At 36.4% G+C, this 16,834-nt stretch overlaps 1 protein-coding gene across 6 annotated transcripts in view; it reads right to left on the reverse strand.

Annotated features, from left to right (window-relative positions):
- Positions 1–3,776: 3,776 nt before the first annotated feature.
- Positions 3,777–16,834, reverse strand: part of PCDH7 (protocadherin 7) — a 410,332-nt gene continuing 397,274 nt past the window's right edge. For 3 of the 6 annotated variants that reach the window (XM_053672405.1, XM_037138578.2, XM_037138577.2), the window contains exon 3: positions 3,777–8,094. In XM_053672405.1, the coding sequence (XP_053528380.1) occupies positions 7,718–8,094 (377 nt within the window). In that variant the 3' untranslated portion in view covers positions 3,777–7,717. The remainder of the gene's footprint in view (positions 8,095–16,834) is intronic. The other 3 variants (XM_053672409.1, XM_053672407.1, XM_053672406.1) reach the window with 1 other exon arrangement.

A 16,834-nucleotide genomic window follows, 5' to 3' on the forward strand; every position in this document is an offset into this window, starting at 1 on the left:
CCTTACATATATGCTATCTGATCCTTTCAGAAAAAGTCTGTCAACCTCTGTATATGTTGATATCTTCTAGTCCAATCACATACGTTGTCCGATCCTTTGCTTCTTATCCAGTTCACTGATTTGCTCTTTCCTACTAGTGAGTAAAATATGGACCTTTACAAAGGAAAATGAAAATCATTTTGGACTCCAGAGACCACACTTACTCACATAATGAATCACTAGATACTGACTTCATAAGTGAAGATTGTATTCTAGTAAATTCAGCCCCAAATGAGAGTTATCACTGAAAATTATTTTTACTGAAATATCACTTTGATCATCATGTTAATAAAACTTAAAAAAGATCATAAAATATCTGGATCTCTAAAAGCCTGTCATGTCTTAATGGATCACAAACTCCAATTTAAGAAATCCTATTCTCATATATTCCAGCTGTACTGTCGAGTCTGGAAAAGCATTCAGGTAACTGTCTCTGAAAGACAGGTGCTGAAACTGTAAGCAGATGACTAAGTCATATATTAGTTCATTTGTTTACTTTTTAAGTACTTTTACCCTCAATTCCTTTCCATAATGTCTTACAAAATGAATTAAATTCATGGTTAATTTTTTATAACCATTTATAAAGCTGCAATAAAACATTCCATGTAATATTGTAAAAACATTCTTAGAAAAAAACTGACTTATCAAGTTACTATTAATTTTAATAAGTCTGGGATATTGTAATGTAATTTCAATTAATTAGCAAAATAAAACACCTAGTTTTTATCTCTTTTTGTTTAGATTGATAATCAGGTGTTTCTTTGTAAACTATTTTTAAAGATTAGGCACATTAACATTTTTATTTTTTCAAAATGCACTTTAATCTCTAACATTATAGCTGGTATTTCTCTGTCAACCTCATACACTTTTCTTATGACTTTTCTGGTAATATATTATTTGAATCATAACTTTCAATGAAATATAATAAACCTGAACATCAGAAGTAAACCATAATTTTGTGGGCATCCTACGAGAGTGCTGGGGGCAAACTTTAAACATCTGCATGACCAATGTAAACATCTGCATTTCTTCCAAAAGTTCAGTAAGTAAACAACATGATTTCTGTGTGGGCCACACCTATTAAATTCAATCAATGAATAAAACTTACATTTAAAAGCAGCACAACAGAAAAAAATAAAGTCAGGCTTAATAGAGAGCATATATTTTTAGCTTTTCACATCTTACATTAATACCCTTCCCTCAATTCCTATGGCTCAGACCTTTTTTGTTATGTTGGTTAATCACCTTCCTCCACGCTGTTTACAAACAAGTATTAGAGGAGGGGTAAAGATAAAAGAACATAAACAAAGGTAACTTCATTCTCTATTCACTCTGCTTCCTGAGAGCTGAAGTAGTGATGTTGTAAATTTCTATTAAAATAAAGCTGATTGGGTTGAAAATTCTCTAGTTTGTGGTTAAGCCCCTAATGTCCCACTTCCTCCAGGGAAAACTAGGTTTGCTTTTGAAAGGGAAGACACAGAGCAAATAACTTCTCAGAAATTGGCAAAGAGCTTTGAGGTGGCAACACAAAAAAGATACATTAAAAGACCCGCTTAAGCTCAGGAGACCCCCCCCCTCCCCTCTAATAAATAAATAAAATCTTTAAAAAAAATAAATAAAAAAAGAGACAAAGACAAGACAAAAACTCAAAAAAGTGGATTTGTTTGTGAAATCAGCCTGTTCCAACTAAATATGGGAATTCTGTCATTATCTGATCAATTTTGATATCACTGTCAGTTGTGATCATTCAAGTCCCCAAATCTATATTATTTATCCAGCCAAAGTCCTCCCAAAGAACCACCAGGTGAGCAGTATTCAGGGGGAAGAAGTCAGGTGATGCTATTTTTAGGATTTCCAGTTTGCTTACTGAAATCCCATGCAAACTACAATGCTTGCCAGGGTGTGTCGTGAAGACAATCACCTGCCTAGCTGTGTAACTCCTACCTTCCCCCCAGATTCCCACTTTACCAAATGCCGATTTTATTCAGGTAATTGGAGAGAACTCCTTTTCTTTGTCACTCTGGTAAATCATGCAAATGTTTCCTTTGGTACTCAACCTAGTGGAGGGAGAATGTTAATATGGTAGAACTTTGTGTTCAAATTTTTATTCAATATGAAATTATTTAACAAAAGTAAAATCCAACTTTATACACGGTTCATCTAGCCGTTTCTACAGCTTCTATTGCAGGTATTAGGGGAGGGTTGTAATAAATCTTAGAAAACCATTTGTAGACCATCATGGGCACTATGAATGTCAGACACTGTGTAACCAGATCATTGTGCTAAGTAAAGCTTCTAGGTAATTAGATGAAACCCTTCCACTCACTCAGAGACGGTAGAATCATCAAACCCAAACCTTGGGAGTAACACTGCAACTTTTGCTGGCCTGCTTCATGTTCATTTTTGTTCTAAAGTGTACCCACAGTAGTTTTACTTTTGAAAATTTTCAAAAAGTATTCCAATCTAAGAGTGCAGTTTCAGGGTGAAGAGAAATGCTTGTCAAATCTATATGGAGAATTTACAGGAAGACACAGTGATTTCATTTTATGCATTGTTTCCTTGATTCATGTGTTGATGCTTGATTCTTACCATCAGTAAAACAGAAGTCAAATGAAAGCATTTTTTCGTTTCTTCACATCATTTCTTCACTACCTTACAACTGGAAGCAGCCTTGCTCACCATGCTCACTCCTAATTCCTTCTTTAGAGAAGGAAGGCTGGAGCCAAAATCAGTTGACAAAGGACATCTTTGATTTAAAAAAGGAAATGTCATTCTGTAAAATGAATTTTAAATTTTCATCCAAGAGAGAGAATACATGGTAGAGAAACTTCAAGTTTCCTCGGAATGTCTATTTGCCACACAGGTAGATTGTAGCGGTACTGTTGAGAGATGGCATGCAAATTTCATGTCACTGACCAGGACGTGCAGGGTGGGGCAAAGGGAGGTCTGCAGTAGTGAGTATGGAAAAGGGTTTTGTGTTTGAATTCTTATTTAGCAATTATTGTATTGTTTTCCATATGGGCCACTATAAACCCACTGTTGTCCTGCCCTGTATAGAAAATAATTTTCTCTTTTAAGTTTCTGACTTGGGTTGGAGAAGTCACTTGTTTAAATAGGTGCTGACTTAATACATAAAGAAGTTAACTATTATAGTGAGGTGCATAACCTGATATTGAAGAACAAATAGAGTAATTAAAAAAGAAAGCAAATTATTTAAAAAATACAGCAAGTAGAGAAAGCTCAACTAAAAAAAATGAGCAAGGTAAAAATTCTATTTTTTGTCTCAGGTTTTTTCTCTACATCTCACTGAGTATTTAAGTCTCTAACTTTTTGAAATTTGTTATTGTTTGAGATTAAAAACAAACATTGCCTTTACAGAGATACATTTTGACTTAGAATTAATTTTATCTAAAATGTGAAAATTCTCTGAAAAAAATTAATCTTTACATTAATGATAGTATTTTTTTTAATTTAAAATTTAAAAGCCAGGTAGGTAACTGTCTCAGGAATTATTTTGATGAAACTAAGGAAGTTAAGTTCCATCCACTACAAGTCAAAGTATTATGACAGTTATTCACTTGCCCCCGAATCAACAATTCCTACACCATCATCTTCCTTACACTATCTTAATTTAGCAGAAATCAAGTCATTTTAACCCAAACTGGTACATGCATCCATGCACTGGTTGTCCCATCAAAACTGAATTACCTATCAACAGAGAAGTACACTTACAAGTGTAAAACCGTTTGACCATGTTATATTTTAATTTTCAGAGACAAAAATGACAAGCAATTTATTTACATAAAACTGTACAAAAGCAAATTAAATTATGTAAAGTATTTCATAAATAGTTGGACGAGTGTTTAATACATTTCGCCATGTTTAGCATAGTTGCGTGCATAGTGACTCATAATAAACGATGATAAATTGTTCTCTGCTTCACTATCAACATCCAAGTAGCAGAACAATAGTCAATGATTAACACTACAAACAGATCGTACCACACTGAATGCAAGTGCTTTAAAATGTAGGAAAAGTCCTCTGAAAGTAAGCCCTAGGGAGCTGGAAAAATGATGCCTTCCTCCAGATGTTACATATTCCTCTGCCTGGGTCACAACTGACGAGCTTTACGATATTCATGATCACATGATCATCTCCGCTTTTTTTTCTTTTTCTCTGAAGGACACATTGTATATTTATCACGGATAATAATATACAGACTTAAACCTACTCAGGTCTTTAGATTTCATGTGATTATTTTAGAATGGCTGTTTGATTCTCGGCAGTTTCTTCTGGTCTGTGTGTTTTACTCTCCTCTCTTACAAAACAGCTTCCTAGGGTGCCTCTCAGCCAGACATCTTCAGTACCATCTCAGTTCCTCTTTCCATAAAAATAATGCCTCCTTTGTTTGCTGAAACTCAGGCAGCAGGCCAGTCGCAAACCATACAGAAAGGATATCTGGAGTTTCAGAATGGTTTTAGACTGAAGCTACAGACTTTGTAAAACACATAAATTTATATAGTTACTCATTAATTTCTAAATGTGTCCTAATGTATAGTGCATGCAAAGTCCATCTGAGATTCTTGTGCACAGAAAACAAGTACGGTTTATATATTGTATAACCAAAATCAAACAGCAGCTAAAAGAAAATTAACAACAAAAAGTAAATAAAGAATGGAAATTCTAAATCAATATTTCATCTTGCAAGATGGGCTGATTTCACCCCTGATAATCTCTTCCTGTGATACTCTTACAATAAATGCTTTCTAGCCTTCTAGTCAGAATTAAGCAGCCCATATCAATGTTCTAATTTTGTTGCATGAATGAACAATATTTAAGACTGGTCCATTATCTGAGTTTATCAGAAGGCAAATTTTTAATATATTATTTATTATTTTCAGAAAATAAACATGGATAAATATACAGGATCAAAAAAGTTGGGAATAGCCCATTTCCCCTCGTTGTCCAAACCCAACAACCGTTTTTTTACCATAACATCAGGTATAAAAGGCACAGTTGCTTATTTTGCATTCACTCATTTATTATTATTTTTTTGTGTCTTTTAAAATTTTTTTCAAAAGCACTCTATATATGGAGTGGCACCATATTTAACCTATTCAAAATAAAATCATACAAACACAAAATATATTTCTGTGTCATGCCAGCTCATTATATAATAAACATGTTATGATTGCTAATTCTACTAGAATTACTGCGAATACTTACAGTACACTGAATTTTATTCTTTCACACCCATTTTAGTTCTAAAAAGAGGCTCACATGTTAAGTGACAATGACATGGCTATCTTGAATGTGGCGCAAACATCATTGGGGACTGTGGATCCAATTAATCTGAAGGTCCAGTGTGACCCGTATTAGCTTTCTAGACAACAGAAGGGTTTTAAGAGAATAAAATGAGCTATACCTAATAGTTTCAAGTGTCTCATGATAGAAAGAAAAAAATGCATTAAAAAGTTTGTTGAACACCTGTGTTATGCAATTGAGTATTTCCTTTGTAACGTGCAAGAAAAAATATGTATACATTTCATAAGTATCTTTAGAAGTATTTTGTCTTAATAGTTACTTACAGATTATACAAGGCAGAACTGCTTTAATGCAGTTTCCTAACAAAGTACTAGAATTGCATCTTTCCATAATGTAAATAATCAAACATAAACATGTTCAATTATTGACATTTTAGTCCAATGTTTTTATTTCAATTACATATCTTCTTTCTTCCTAACTATTATACATAAGCTAACATCAAAACGAAAACTCCATTTAAGAAAGATCATAAGGAAATGACCCCAAAAGAGTAGCCCACCAAACAGAGAAATAGTTTTCGAAGATAAGCATTTTGATCACCTATAGTGAATTAACAACTTATATTCCAGGCTGCTTCATGGTACAGTCTAAAGAATTCTGCAAAGCTACATTGTTTCTACAGTTTGCTAGAGAGCCATCCAGGCTATGCTTTTACCAGGTTACACACATTCAACGATGGGACCTTTTGCTCTTTTCTCCTCTGCTCCCCTGTATCTGTCACTGGATTGTCACTTTTGTCTGAATGTCCCAGCTCAATTTCCAATTGCATTAAATCATCTTCTATAGAATAAGTGACTTAAAATCTGCATGTTCTGTTTCTTTTTATTAGGAAAACTACGTATTTTTCAACTTTGAGATGTATTTATTATGAGACATGTTACTGCCCAGAACTCATTCCTCTCATGTGCAGTGTAGATTTAAGACACATATTAAATAATGTTCCAGTCAAATTAGTCACAAAGTCAGTTAGGGTGTTGCCTTGTTTCAATGGTGTCAGTATCAAAGTAGTGTGGCATTGCACAAGGTTCAAAATTAATGCACTTGTGTTACATGGAAGTGTGCACTGAACACATAAAAATGCAACTGGCAATTTGAAATGTGGATAACTAAGATCAGCAAGCTTTGCCCGGATTCTGAAATGATAACCATGAACTTACTTTATCAGACTTCATGTTGATGTGTCTTTCTTTCCCTACCTACTCACAAATATGACTTTAAAAAGTTGAATCTTCCCTGATAATACTTTTTGAGACCAAACCTGAATATCAACATCCTATTCTTATACCAAAACTATGTCTCATTAATTTTTTCATATTCTAAACGTTCAAAGAAAATCCATTTTAAAGAAAACACATGTTTTCTGGTGATGGAAACAATGTAAAATAAATGAGTGTTTGAGCATTTCTGTGTGCAAATGGGTTCAGTTGCTTTTGTTGCTTAATGGATTTCCAAGTCAAGACCAAATCTACTCCATGATTTCCCTGATCTGCTGTATGATCTTTGGCCTTTTAATGACACAACTGTTCCAGTTAGTTGATAGTAGTGATGCTTTTCTGAAAAATACATATACAATGTTTACAAATTATAATCAGTGTAATTGATACATGCAGTCAATAGTGTGTGTATAATAAGAATATTCAATGGGTGTATGAAATTGAAGTTGATGTTCCTGACTTGAAAAGAACAATCTAGCCAACTATGGGATTGCAGTCTCCAACTGGGTATTATTGTTTAGCTCTCAGTCTTTGATAGAACATAAAGCTGGGATCTTTTCAAAAATGCTTCTTATAGAGCCCCTGTTCATAAGACTGTATGTACCTTTAGAGGGGCTGTATTATTTTTGAAGGTTTGCTTTGCCCAGTGATTGATCAAATTCTGATAATATATTTGAAATATATATTTACTTGATCTACCCCTTTTGACGAGTCAAATGACATTCGAACTAAATCAAAGTGACTAAAATCATGCTTCTGCTTAGGAATAATGAGTGTATCATGTTCTGCTAATCAGGCTTATTACCATGAAAGAAACTTGCAACCATCTTTTTTTTTCTTTTTCTTTTCTTCTTCTTCTATTTTTTGGGGGGGAAAGGGTGGTGGGAAAAAGGGAGAGGGGGTGTTGGGAATCAGTGAGGGGTCAGACATGCAAGTAACAAGGATGGTTTCTACATTGTACATTAAAACCAGGCTAACAGTATCACTAAAGGCCTGATCCGGAGGCAGAAGTGGCAGGCAAAGCTTTGTCTCTTTGGTAGCCCCCTCTTTCTGATTAAACGGTTTTGCTTTATAAGGTTTTTTGTCCCTTATTCTCCTTCTCATACATGAAAAGAACTTGGTTGTTGCTCCTTTATAGCCTACAGGTAAACTTCTCTTCTAGTGAGAGTGTTGACAGGAGATGGCTTGTATTCCCCTGTTTTCGTAAGGGGAATATCCTCAGGGTTGGCTTCCTCATTTTTGCTGAAACTAGCTGCACTGAAGGTCTCATAGGATGAGGTCAACTTTTTGTTCAGGAGGTTCCTGTTGCGGTCACCCATGACGGCAGCTTCGCCGTTGGCCAGCTTTTCCTGGCTTCCTCGTTCATCAACAGGCATGAAAGTGGAGAGTTTGGGCTGGCTCTTCTTCCTCTCTGGGGAGGTGCGGACCGGCATCCAGCAGGAGTCTGAGTGGCCATATTCATCACACTCACGGGTGCACTTCCCAGTCAGGGCTACATCTGGAAGAGGTCTTGAATCTGAAAGTCAAGGACAAGAAGCCATTCAAGTTGGACAGTCCTCAGTATGCTTCCCTGATCTGTATGAAATATATATGTACTTTACCATATGAGTTCCCTTCTTTAAACACCCTTCAGTTCGTGGTCCCATAGAACAGTTTTAATTTCATGTCCCTTAAAGATAAGGTTTTGCAAAAATGTCAGATACTATCTGAAGAGAGGAATAAACACTAACGGATGTAAGTGTGTAGAAGAGAGATATATATACATCTGTTACAGGACAGGAATGGGCATATTTTCTCAAGCAGAAATAAAGTACATGCAGTTATTTGTATGAGTATAAATTTTTCCACATGCGTAAGAAAAGTTATTAAATCCAAATACATAATATTCTATAGTTTTAAATTATCCCAGAAATCATGTACTTTTGCCAATTGGATTCCTTTCTGCTTATACATTATTCATGGATGCAAATATGCAAAACCTTATATTTAAAATACACGCTAAAACATCAGGGTGACTCAGAAGTAGAACCCAAATTGACAGCACATTATGTGGTGAAAAGTGAAAAAGGCAAGTACAAGTAGGTTATAGATGTGTGCATACCCACAATATCATCTCCACCCCACCCTAGCCCACAGCCCCCAACCCCCACCATGTCAAATGACCTCATATATATGTGCTGTAAGATAACCCCCAGTGTTCACGTAGAAATACGTTTGTGAGGGCGTTTGCTGAGTGGAATATTATGTGAAATGCAATGTATTGGGTACGTACAGTCGAGCTTTCAGAGTTTTGATGAAATGACATGTACTCCTAATTCATGGTGCTGTCTAGTGGAATGGAAAATGTCTTCTATTTCTATAAAGCTAAGTCATATCTTGAGAGTTCTTAGGAATTAAGATTAAAGAGTTACTTGTATGTGCAATTAAAATTATTATGTGTGTCTGTCTTTGGAGAATAGTTATGAATTGTCTTACAACTACAAGTATCTCTTTTAACAAACTTTGTTTTTGTTTGAGAGAGAGTGAGAGAGAGAGAAACCTGTTCCTCCTGAACACATTCTATGAAAATAACCTATTGGGTTTTATTTAATATATTTTATAGTTTATTTCATTGCCAAACAGAAGAACATAATATGACTGACTGTGCTTTGATTTATCTTAGATGGCATCATTTTATTACAAAGCTTGGGACTGAAAAGACTGGCAATTGTTGACCTCTAAATATATTCACAACAAATGGAATTAGTAAGATTTACATATGGATAATCTCAGTAGCTTCCTTTTAAAATAGAAGAGAGGGTTGCATAAATTATTTCAATTGTATTTGTATACTCTTCTTTTGTCTTCACCTCCCATTCCTGTAGTTTACCATTGTACTCCTATTTTGGCAATAATTTGTATAAGATTTTTACAAGTTTTGCTCGATCAACCAAATCTCCTACAGGAGGCAGTCCAAGGTTGCGTGTCATTTTTTCCCTTCGGAAATATGGACATTTGTCAGCCAGCCCACAGAGTTCTGAACTACTGTTGTCTGAGATTTTTATACTGTATGCTGAGAGTTCAACAAGAAAATACTGGTGTTCTTAAAAAAAAATCTAGAATTCTCTGTCTCCCAAAGGTAAAATGCAAAAATAATTATTTATTATAGTTACATATGCTGCTATTTGACGTCTAAGTGGGCAAGGCTTGTTATTTTTATCATCAAAAGAAAAATCACTTTCCTATTCATTTATTTGTGATATATTCCCTCTGTCTCTCAAAAACATATTTTATATACATTTTGAAAATCAAGCTATTGACAAATTTTATGAATGGTTCTTGTGATCTAGTTAGTTTAAATGAGTAACCTGTGAGTTCTTTGGGAATATTTCCCACCTTGGGTTACTTTATTTATCTGAAGCTAATCTAAATGCTTTCTTTGAATAGGGGGGAAAAACTTATAAAATTGTGAAATTAAGACCAGGTCTATTTTTCCTCTAAGCATTCCTTATTTTTTACTGCTTTAATCAGTTAAAACTTTTCTTTTTCTCTTCTGATAGTGCTTAGCAATGAATTTAGCTACCAAAATAAGGGGAAAAATCTCTGTGAATGTGGTTCTCATCCTTTGCAGCAATAACCCAGAATGGTCTCCAATCACGTGTCTAAGTTTACGTAAGTCTCACATAATGTGTCACGTTACTCACACAATAACTTATAAAGGTTGTTGCTTTGGGGGGATTAATTTGTGTTACAGTCTGAAATTCACAGTACCTTGTTTTCCTTTGTTAGAGATGCATTTGGAGATAGCTCATCCAGCTATGTCAAAATGCTAACAACACTTTTTACCTGTTGTTCAATTTGTGTACCTGAACTCCCTGTAGCTCACCAGAAATTATGTTCGCTTAGGTTGACTCAATTTCCAATCCACTGGAAGTGAGATACCCTTCAGTTCCTTTCCTCACTCAACATTCACTTTGCCATCCAGGTGACTTCGGCTAACACTGGTTTCCTCTTACTGCTCTTAATGAGAAGCAGCCTGTCTTCTCTGCCATCAGTCTCCTGTGTGGGCTGCCACATCTCTATCCAACAAGCATGACTTTTAATAAGGATCTCCTGTCATTTCCAAAGTCAAACACTTGATTGGGGACCACACTGGAAGTTGACAAGCCTAATTGGCTGAGACATGTTGCAGTGTTTGTCATCAAATTTAGAAAATAATCACGAAAGGCTATAAGAGATTCATCATGAGCAATCAAATCTTCCAATCTTGATGACTCAAATGAATCCTCAAAAGAAATACCAATGATTAACAAATGCAATTCGTATTATGATGCAATTTATTAAAGGGAAGGCCTGAGTGGAATAGTATCTTTCTGTGTTTCTTATTTTAATTATGTAAGTATATAGCACAAATCTCTAAAAATATAAAGGTTATACAGGGTCTCAGAGAATCATCAAATACATTCTTTATTTCTTTCATACAAGGATATACTCAACATATGTTTTATTTTTTGTGGGATTATAGAGGCCGATCCCCTACTAGTAGTAATCTTAACCTTTCAGTTTTCACTGAAGGATGTACTTTCATATCTAAGGACATTATTTCATGCTTTTGTTAACTACTATTCTCTTTAATTTTTACAAGACTAAAGATAGAAAACAGTTAATTACAACTCTTGTTACCTGGTATGGAGCAAATCAATTTAAAAAGATGCTTTCTTTTGAAATGTAATGTTATTCTCTGTTAGCATTTTCCACAACAAAGTCAACTCCTTAGAACCTGCCCCAACTCAATTGTATCCTCAAGAAGACTGGAAGTAGCAATGGTATTCATTATATCCTGTCGTTGTTGCTTTTAGTATTGTTTGTGGAGGTCTCCAGGTTTACCTAGTTAGGCTATTCACTATAATCATTACATCAGTTTGGAGAGTTAAAGTCCTTTCTTAGGCATAAAGTTAACTTCCTCTCCCAGGCACACAGTTTAAGCCATCCCAATAGTAACCACTCTCAGAAGAACTTATATAAAACACTTTCCCACATTCCATCTTCTTTACTTATCTCCACAACCTAAAAGCAAGGAGATCAAAGTGGGGAGGGATGCAGTCCTTGGGCAAGCTGAGACCAAAGGGTAAGTGTTTGACTTTTGCTTTAGTGTGTCCCATTACACCATACTGTTCCTTCTTAAAATATAATATTTGAATTATTTAGAGGTCAATTGCTGCTACTCATAGCCATGTGAAAGAGCTATAGGCTCCAAAGAAAAGGAAGACATATCTGTGAACAGTACGGGGAATATATGCCACGAAGCTACAATTTTTACTACTAATGAAAACATGACACAACCTCCCTAGAACTGCCCATTTCCTAGAGTATAGGAAAGTAAACTAATGTGAGCATCAGGTTCTTTCTCTAAAAAGAAGTCTATTTGTTCTGAAAAAGCAGGTCAGCTTAGTGGCTAGTAGGAAGATGCTGCTACAGTGACCTCTACAAGAAGAGACAGACAGAGTGTTGAAGAATCATTAGAAATAACAAGGAGAGGCCAGATTCATAGAGGCATTTAGGGTTTCCAGAAGCTGTTCTACACCATTCAGAAACCATTAGAGGCATCATTATTATCGGAATGCACTGGAATCGTTAAGACTCTTAAAGCCAGTTCTGTAGCAGTTCGGATCTTGGTACACTGAGTTATGCATCTTGCTGGAATCCCAAACACACACTCCACTCAGGCCCTTAGTCTGGGGATAGACATACAAGAATATTTTTATTTCCCAATAGAAGGCATGAACATGTAGCACTGGGTTTTAAAATACTTCCAAAGATTTTTTGAAGCTCAGACACTTAAAGCTATATGAATCTTTTTTAAAAAATCACAAAGATGTTAATCTTTTATTTATTTATTTATTTTTAGAGAGAGGGGATGGGAAGGAGAAAGAGTGGGCGAGAAACATCAATGTGTGGTAGCCTCTCATGTGTCCCCTACTGGGGACCTGGCCTGCAACCCAGGCATGTGCCCTGACTGAGAATCGAACCAGCGACCCTTTGCTTCCCAGGCCCGTGCTCAGTCCACTGAGCTACACCAGCCAGGGCTGAATCTTTTTTAAAAAGATTGTATTTCCTTTTAGAGAGAGGATGGGAGGGAGAAAGAGATGGAGACAAACATCAATGTGTGGTTGTCTGTCACATGTTCCTTACTGGGCCACAACCCAAGCATGTGCCCTAGACTGGGAATTGAACTGGTGACCCTTTGGTTTGCAGGCTGGCACTCAATCCACTGAGCCACTCCAACCAAGGGAGCATCTTTGGATTACTTGTTTAATATGCAAATTGCTTAATTCCCTGACCATATGAAATAAATGGGTCTTTAGTCAGTGTAGAGACATCCCAGTTATTCACATCACTCCTTACAATCTGTTCTAGGTTACATGACAAAATTCTGCAAGTAAAAAAAAGTGTGATAATCTCTTCTTTGGGGGAGAACAAAGAAAATACATACAGTCATCCTTTTCACTTTTAAATTATTTATTCTTTTTATACTTCCCAACTTCCTGTTACATGACTTCTTTTTCTAGAGGCACCTCTAAATTCTGCTGAAATTTGGCAGACGATGAAAGAGTTTTATGAAAGGATGAAAGAAACCAATTGGCAATGATTTCCAACAAATATTTAAACATTACCTTTACTTTCTTTAGTCCAAATGAAAATATCTCTTTTACTCAAATAACTAAATGAAGTGTTTTATTTTTAAAAAGCTGTCAGAAAACTATTATTTTTTTTACTTAAATAATAGAACTAAGAAAAAATAAGTACCAGTTAGGCAAAACTTTTTGTTGGGAAAATTGTTAGAAAATGGTTATTGTAGCCAATAAAGCTTCAGTGTAGAGGGATAAGACCTAAAAGGCACACACTGATTTGGACTTGGCTCTTTTATAGAAATAACCTGAACTTCTTCCCTTTGCCGGTTTGGGGAACTTTGAAAGACTAGAAAGACAAACACTACAGTGGGGTGGGAATCACAGACTCAAACAGTTTGCGAGCCTCAAAGTATCTGAACAGTTTTCAGAAGAAGAGGAAGATGACAGACACGGAAGTGTCACTCAGGGCTGAGGGGATTAAGGTTTCTAAATAGAGTTCTCCTTTATCAGAAAATCATTCACTCCAACCACAGGAAAAGAGGCTGTGAGGACTGCCTCTCCACCCAACCCTGCTTAGTCCCGTCTACACCTCCCCCGAGTGCTTCCCGCAGGGGGCAGTGCGCTCATAAAAGGATCAGGAGATCTGGGCCCGTGATGTATTCACTGTGTGACTTTGGATATGATTTCTCTGAGCTCTAGATCCTCCTATGTGAATTATAGTACCTACTCCTCCATTTATTGTGGGCATTAAAAAGTTAGCAAAGTTAAGAGAGCAGGGAAGAGTCCACTGCAGGAAATAACAGAAATGAAAAATGTATAACACTCAGCCATAAAATAGAAGAAACTGTTTTCCCTTTGCAACAGCGTGAATGGACCTGGAGAATGGACCTGGCTAAGTGAAATAAGCCAGTCGGGGAAAGAAAAATACCATATGATTTCACTGTGGAATCTAATAAACAAAATGAACTAACAAGCAAAACAGAGACAGACTCATAGAGAGTGGACTGACAGCTGTCAGTAGAAGGAGGGAGCAGGGAGGGGTTGGAGGGATTGAGCAAAAAAGGGAAAAAAGGAACAACTCATGAACAGGGTCCCCAGTGTGCTGATGGCCAGGGGAGAGAGACAGCAGGGGCGGGTGTAGGAGGATGGTATGGAGGGACGGATAGTGATGGATGGACGCTTGACTTGGGGGATGAACATACAATACAGTGTACAGATGATATGTCACGGAATTGTGCACCTGAAACCTGTATACTTTTGTTAGCTGCTGTCACCCCAATAAGTTCAATAAAAAGGATAAAAGAAAAAAAAAGTTAGTATATGTAAAGCCCATAGCATGGTGTCTGTCCAGTGTGGTGAGGGTGTTCAGTAAACAGTAGGTCACAGCCACTGCAAAGACTTAAGGGGGGAGAAACTTTTTCCTCTCTCTGCCGTCTTACATGGTGAAAAGGCAGTGTTGAGGGGAATAGTCTGGGGGAGCCAGGCTCCTAGGAGTCAAATCTTAACCTCGTCGACTTGTAAGTACATACCTGTAAACAAGTTTCCTAATTTATACCAATTTCATTGTCTGTATAATGGACATACGAATAAATGAACATTTTAGGCTAACCCCTCAATAAATATTAGCTACTTCAGGTGCACAATTCCTTACCTATAATTCAATAATGAAAAAAACCTTGGAAAACCAAACATTGTTTTTTTTACAAAAACTTACAACAAAATTGACCTTCAAATACAAAGCTATTTTTCATCTTTTTAAGTTTACATAGTGTATTTTATGTTTTACTGTGGAAACATTATGTCTAATTAAAGGCACTTTTCTAGATATTCAAAAATAATATATAAAATGCGCGTGATACTAACCTTTTCTAAAATATGAAGGATTCTGAATTTTGAAATATTCTGGCACCAAGGGTTTTGAATAACTTATTTTGTAATTAATAGAAATCATTAGTCTAAAAAAGCATGTATTTTGAGTAACTTTTCTAGTAGTGCTGATGGATAGAGTCTGTAATATACCAGAGCTACCATCCATTCAGAAAAAAAACACTGCTTATCATAACCTAGTTATTCTATGTCAGGTACCTCTTAATGCTTGATACTTAATACGACTTTCCCAAAGAAGATTGATTCGGTATGTGTTGTTATGGTTGCTCAGAACTAAAGGGCAAATGTCCTATTACTTGCAGTTACCTTTACAACCAAAACAGATCAACCTCACAATTAATCATTTTCACTTGAAAAAAGAAGTAATTTGCTAGCTTGCTATCTTGCTTTCCCTGATACAAGTAGGAGTCCCACTGTAATGATATTCTATATTCAAAAATCAACAGTGAACTAACCTAAGAGGTAGAAAATCCAAAAAGACAAAAAAAAAAACACAACACAGGACAAATATCTAAAGTGCCATGCATTCCTTGTACATCAAAATAATGAAACAAAAAAGCCCTTCAGCACATGAGCTATGCAGATTTCATATGTTTGTGCTTTTAAAAATATGAGGTCAGACAATCCTCTGATCCCCTTATACACACCCCTCTGCAACTGGACCGTGGCTCCCATCCTCACCGTGTGGATTCTATTCCTGCGTGCCTTGAAGCTGGGCTGGCTTTGACAACCACAATGTAGCAGAAGTAACACTGTGCTATTTCCAAACTAGGTCTCCAGAGGCCTAACATCTTCTGCTTTTGCCCTTGGAACCTTGTGACCTCCACCCTGAGGAATAGCACGATCTGGCCTCTTTGAAGATCAAACATTATTTGGGGAGACTCAGCTGTCCCAGCAGAGCCTGCCCTGAAGCCAACAGTCCAGGTGAACATAGCCACATGAATAAGCAAAACCAGTTGAAGAACTGTGCAGCCAATCTACAGAAATGCGAGAAGTAATACATCTTTGTGGTTTGAAGCCCCCAAGTTATGTTCAATTGTTGGTGTTTATTTTTTTGGGGGGGAGCAGGTTTTATTGCTGTGGCAATACATCACTGAGCTAACGATCATGAGTGGATTATATTATCTGTGATAAATAAAGTGCTCCAAACAACAGCCTGAGTTCTTTTATGGCTCCTTCTCATGGGTAAGGAAGTGACCAAAATTACTGAAAGTACAACTCTCCAAAATAACAATTTGAGAAATTAAGCACATTCAATTAAGGAGTTCAAGCAGAGCACTACCACAGAAAACTCTGGAAATTCTGGTAGTGACCTGCAGGATTTTCCTCTGGTAAAGTTAGGAGTGCTGTAGTTTATTTAGGCTGATATGCCAAGACAATATTATAATGTTTAAACATGTTTGAAAGCATCAGCAACTTTTCTCCATACCTTAGGCTAAACTCAGTTAAGTAGCAATTGAATGTATCTCAAGAAGCCTTTATTGCCCCGAGGCTTAGACCACTGTCATTCCGAATGTGGCATTATCACACATACAGATGCCATGGCTCAGGCAGTCTTGCTGAATCAACTCAAACATGAATCTGCTGGTCGGCAAATGAAAACTGCACCACAGCAGAAAAATGGATGGGGACTGCTTTCACGCAATCCATTTATGCACATCAGAGAGCCGCCGCACTTTGATTTCTCTCTCCACGTATGTGAAATTAGAGGGAGGGGTTATTAAGGAAGCAGGATGGAGGAGAGGAAGGAAGTTCTGG

The sequence above is a fragment of the Artibeus jamaicensis genome, unplaced genomic scaffold (assembly GCF_021234435.1).
Source record: "Artibeus jamaicensis isolate MK-2021 breed Jamaican fruit bat unplaced genomic scaffold, CSHL_Jam_final contig_76, whole genome shotgun sequence".
In the NCBI taxonomy this organism is placed as follows: domain Eukaryota; kingdom Metazoa; phylum Chordata; class Mammalia; order Chiroptera; family Phyllostomidae; genus Artibeus; species Artibeus jamaicensis.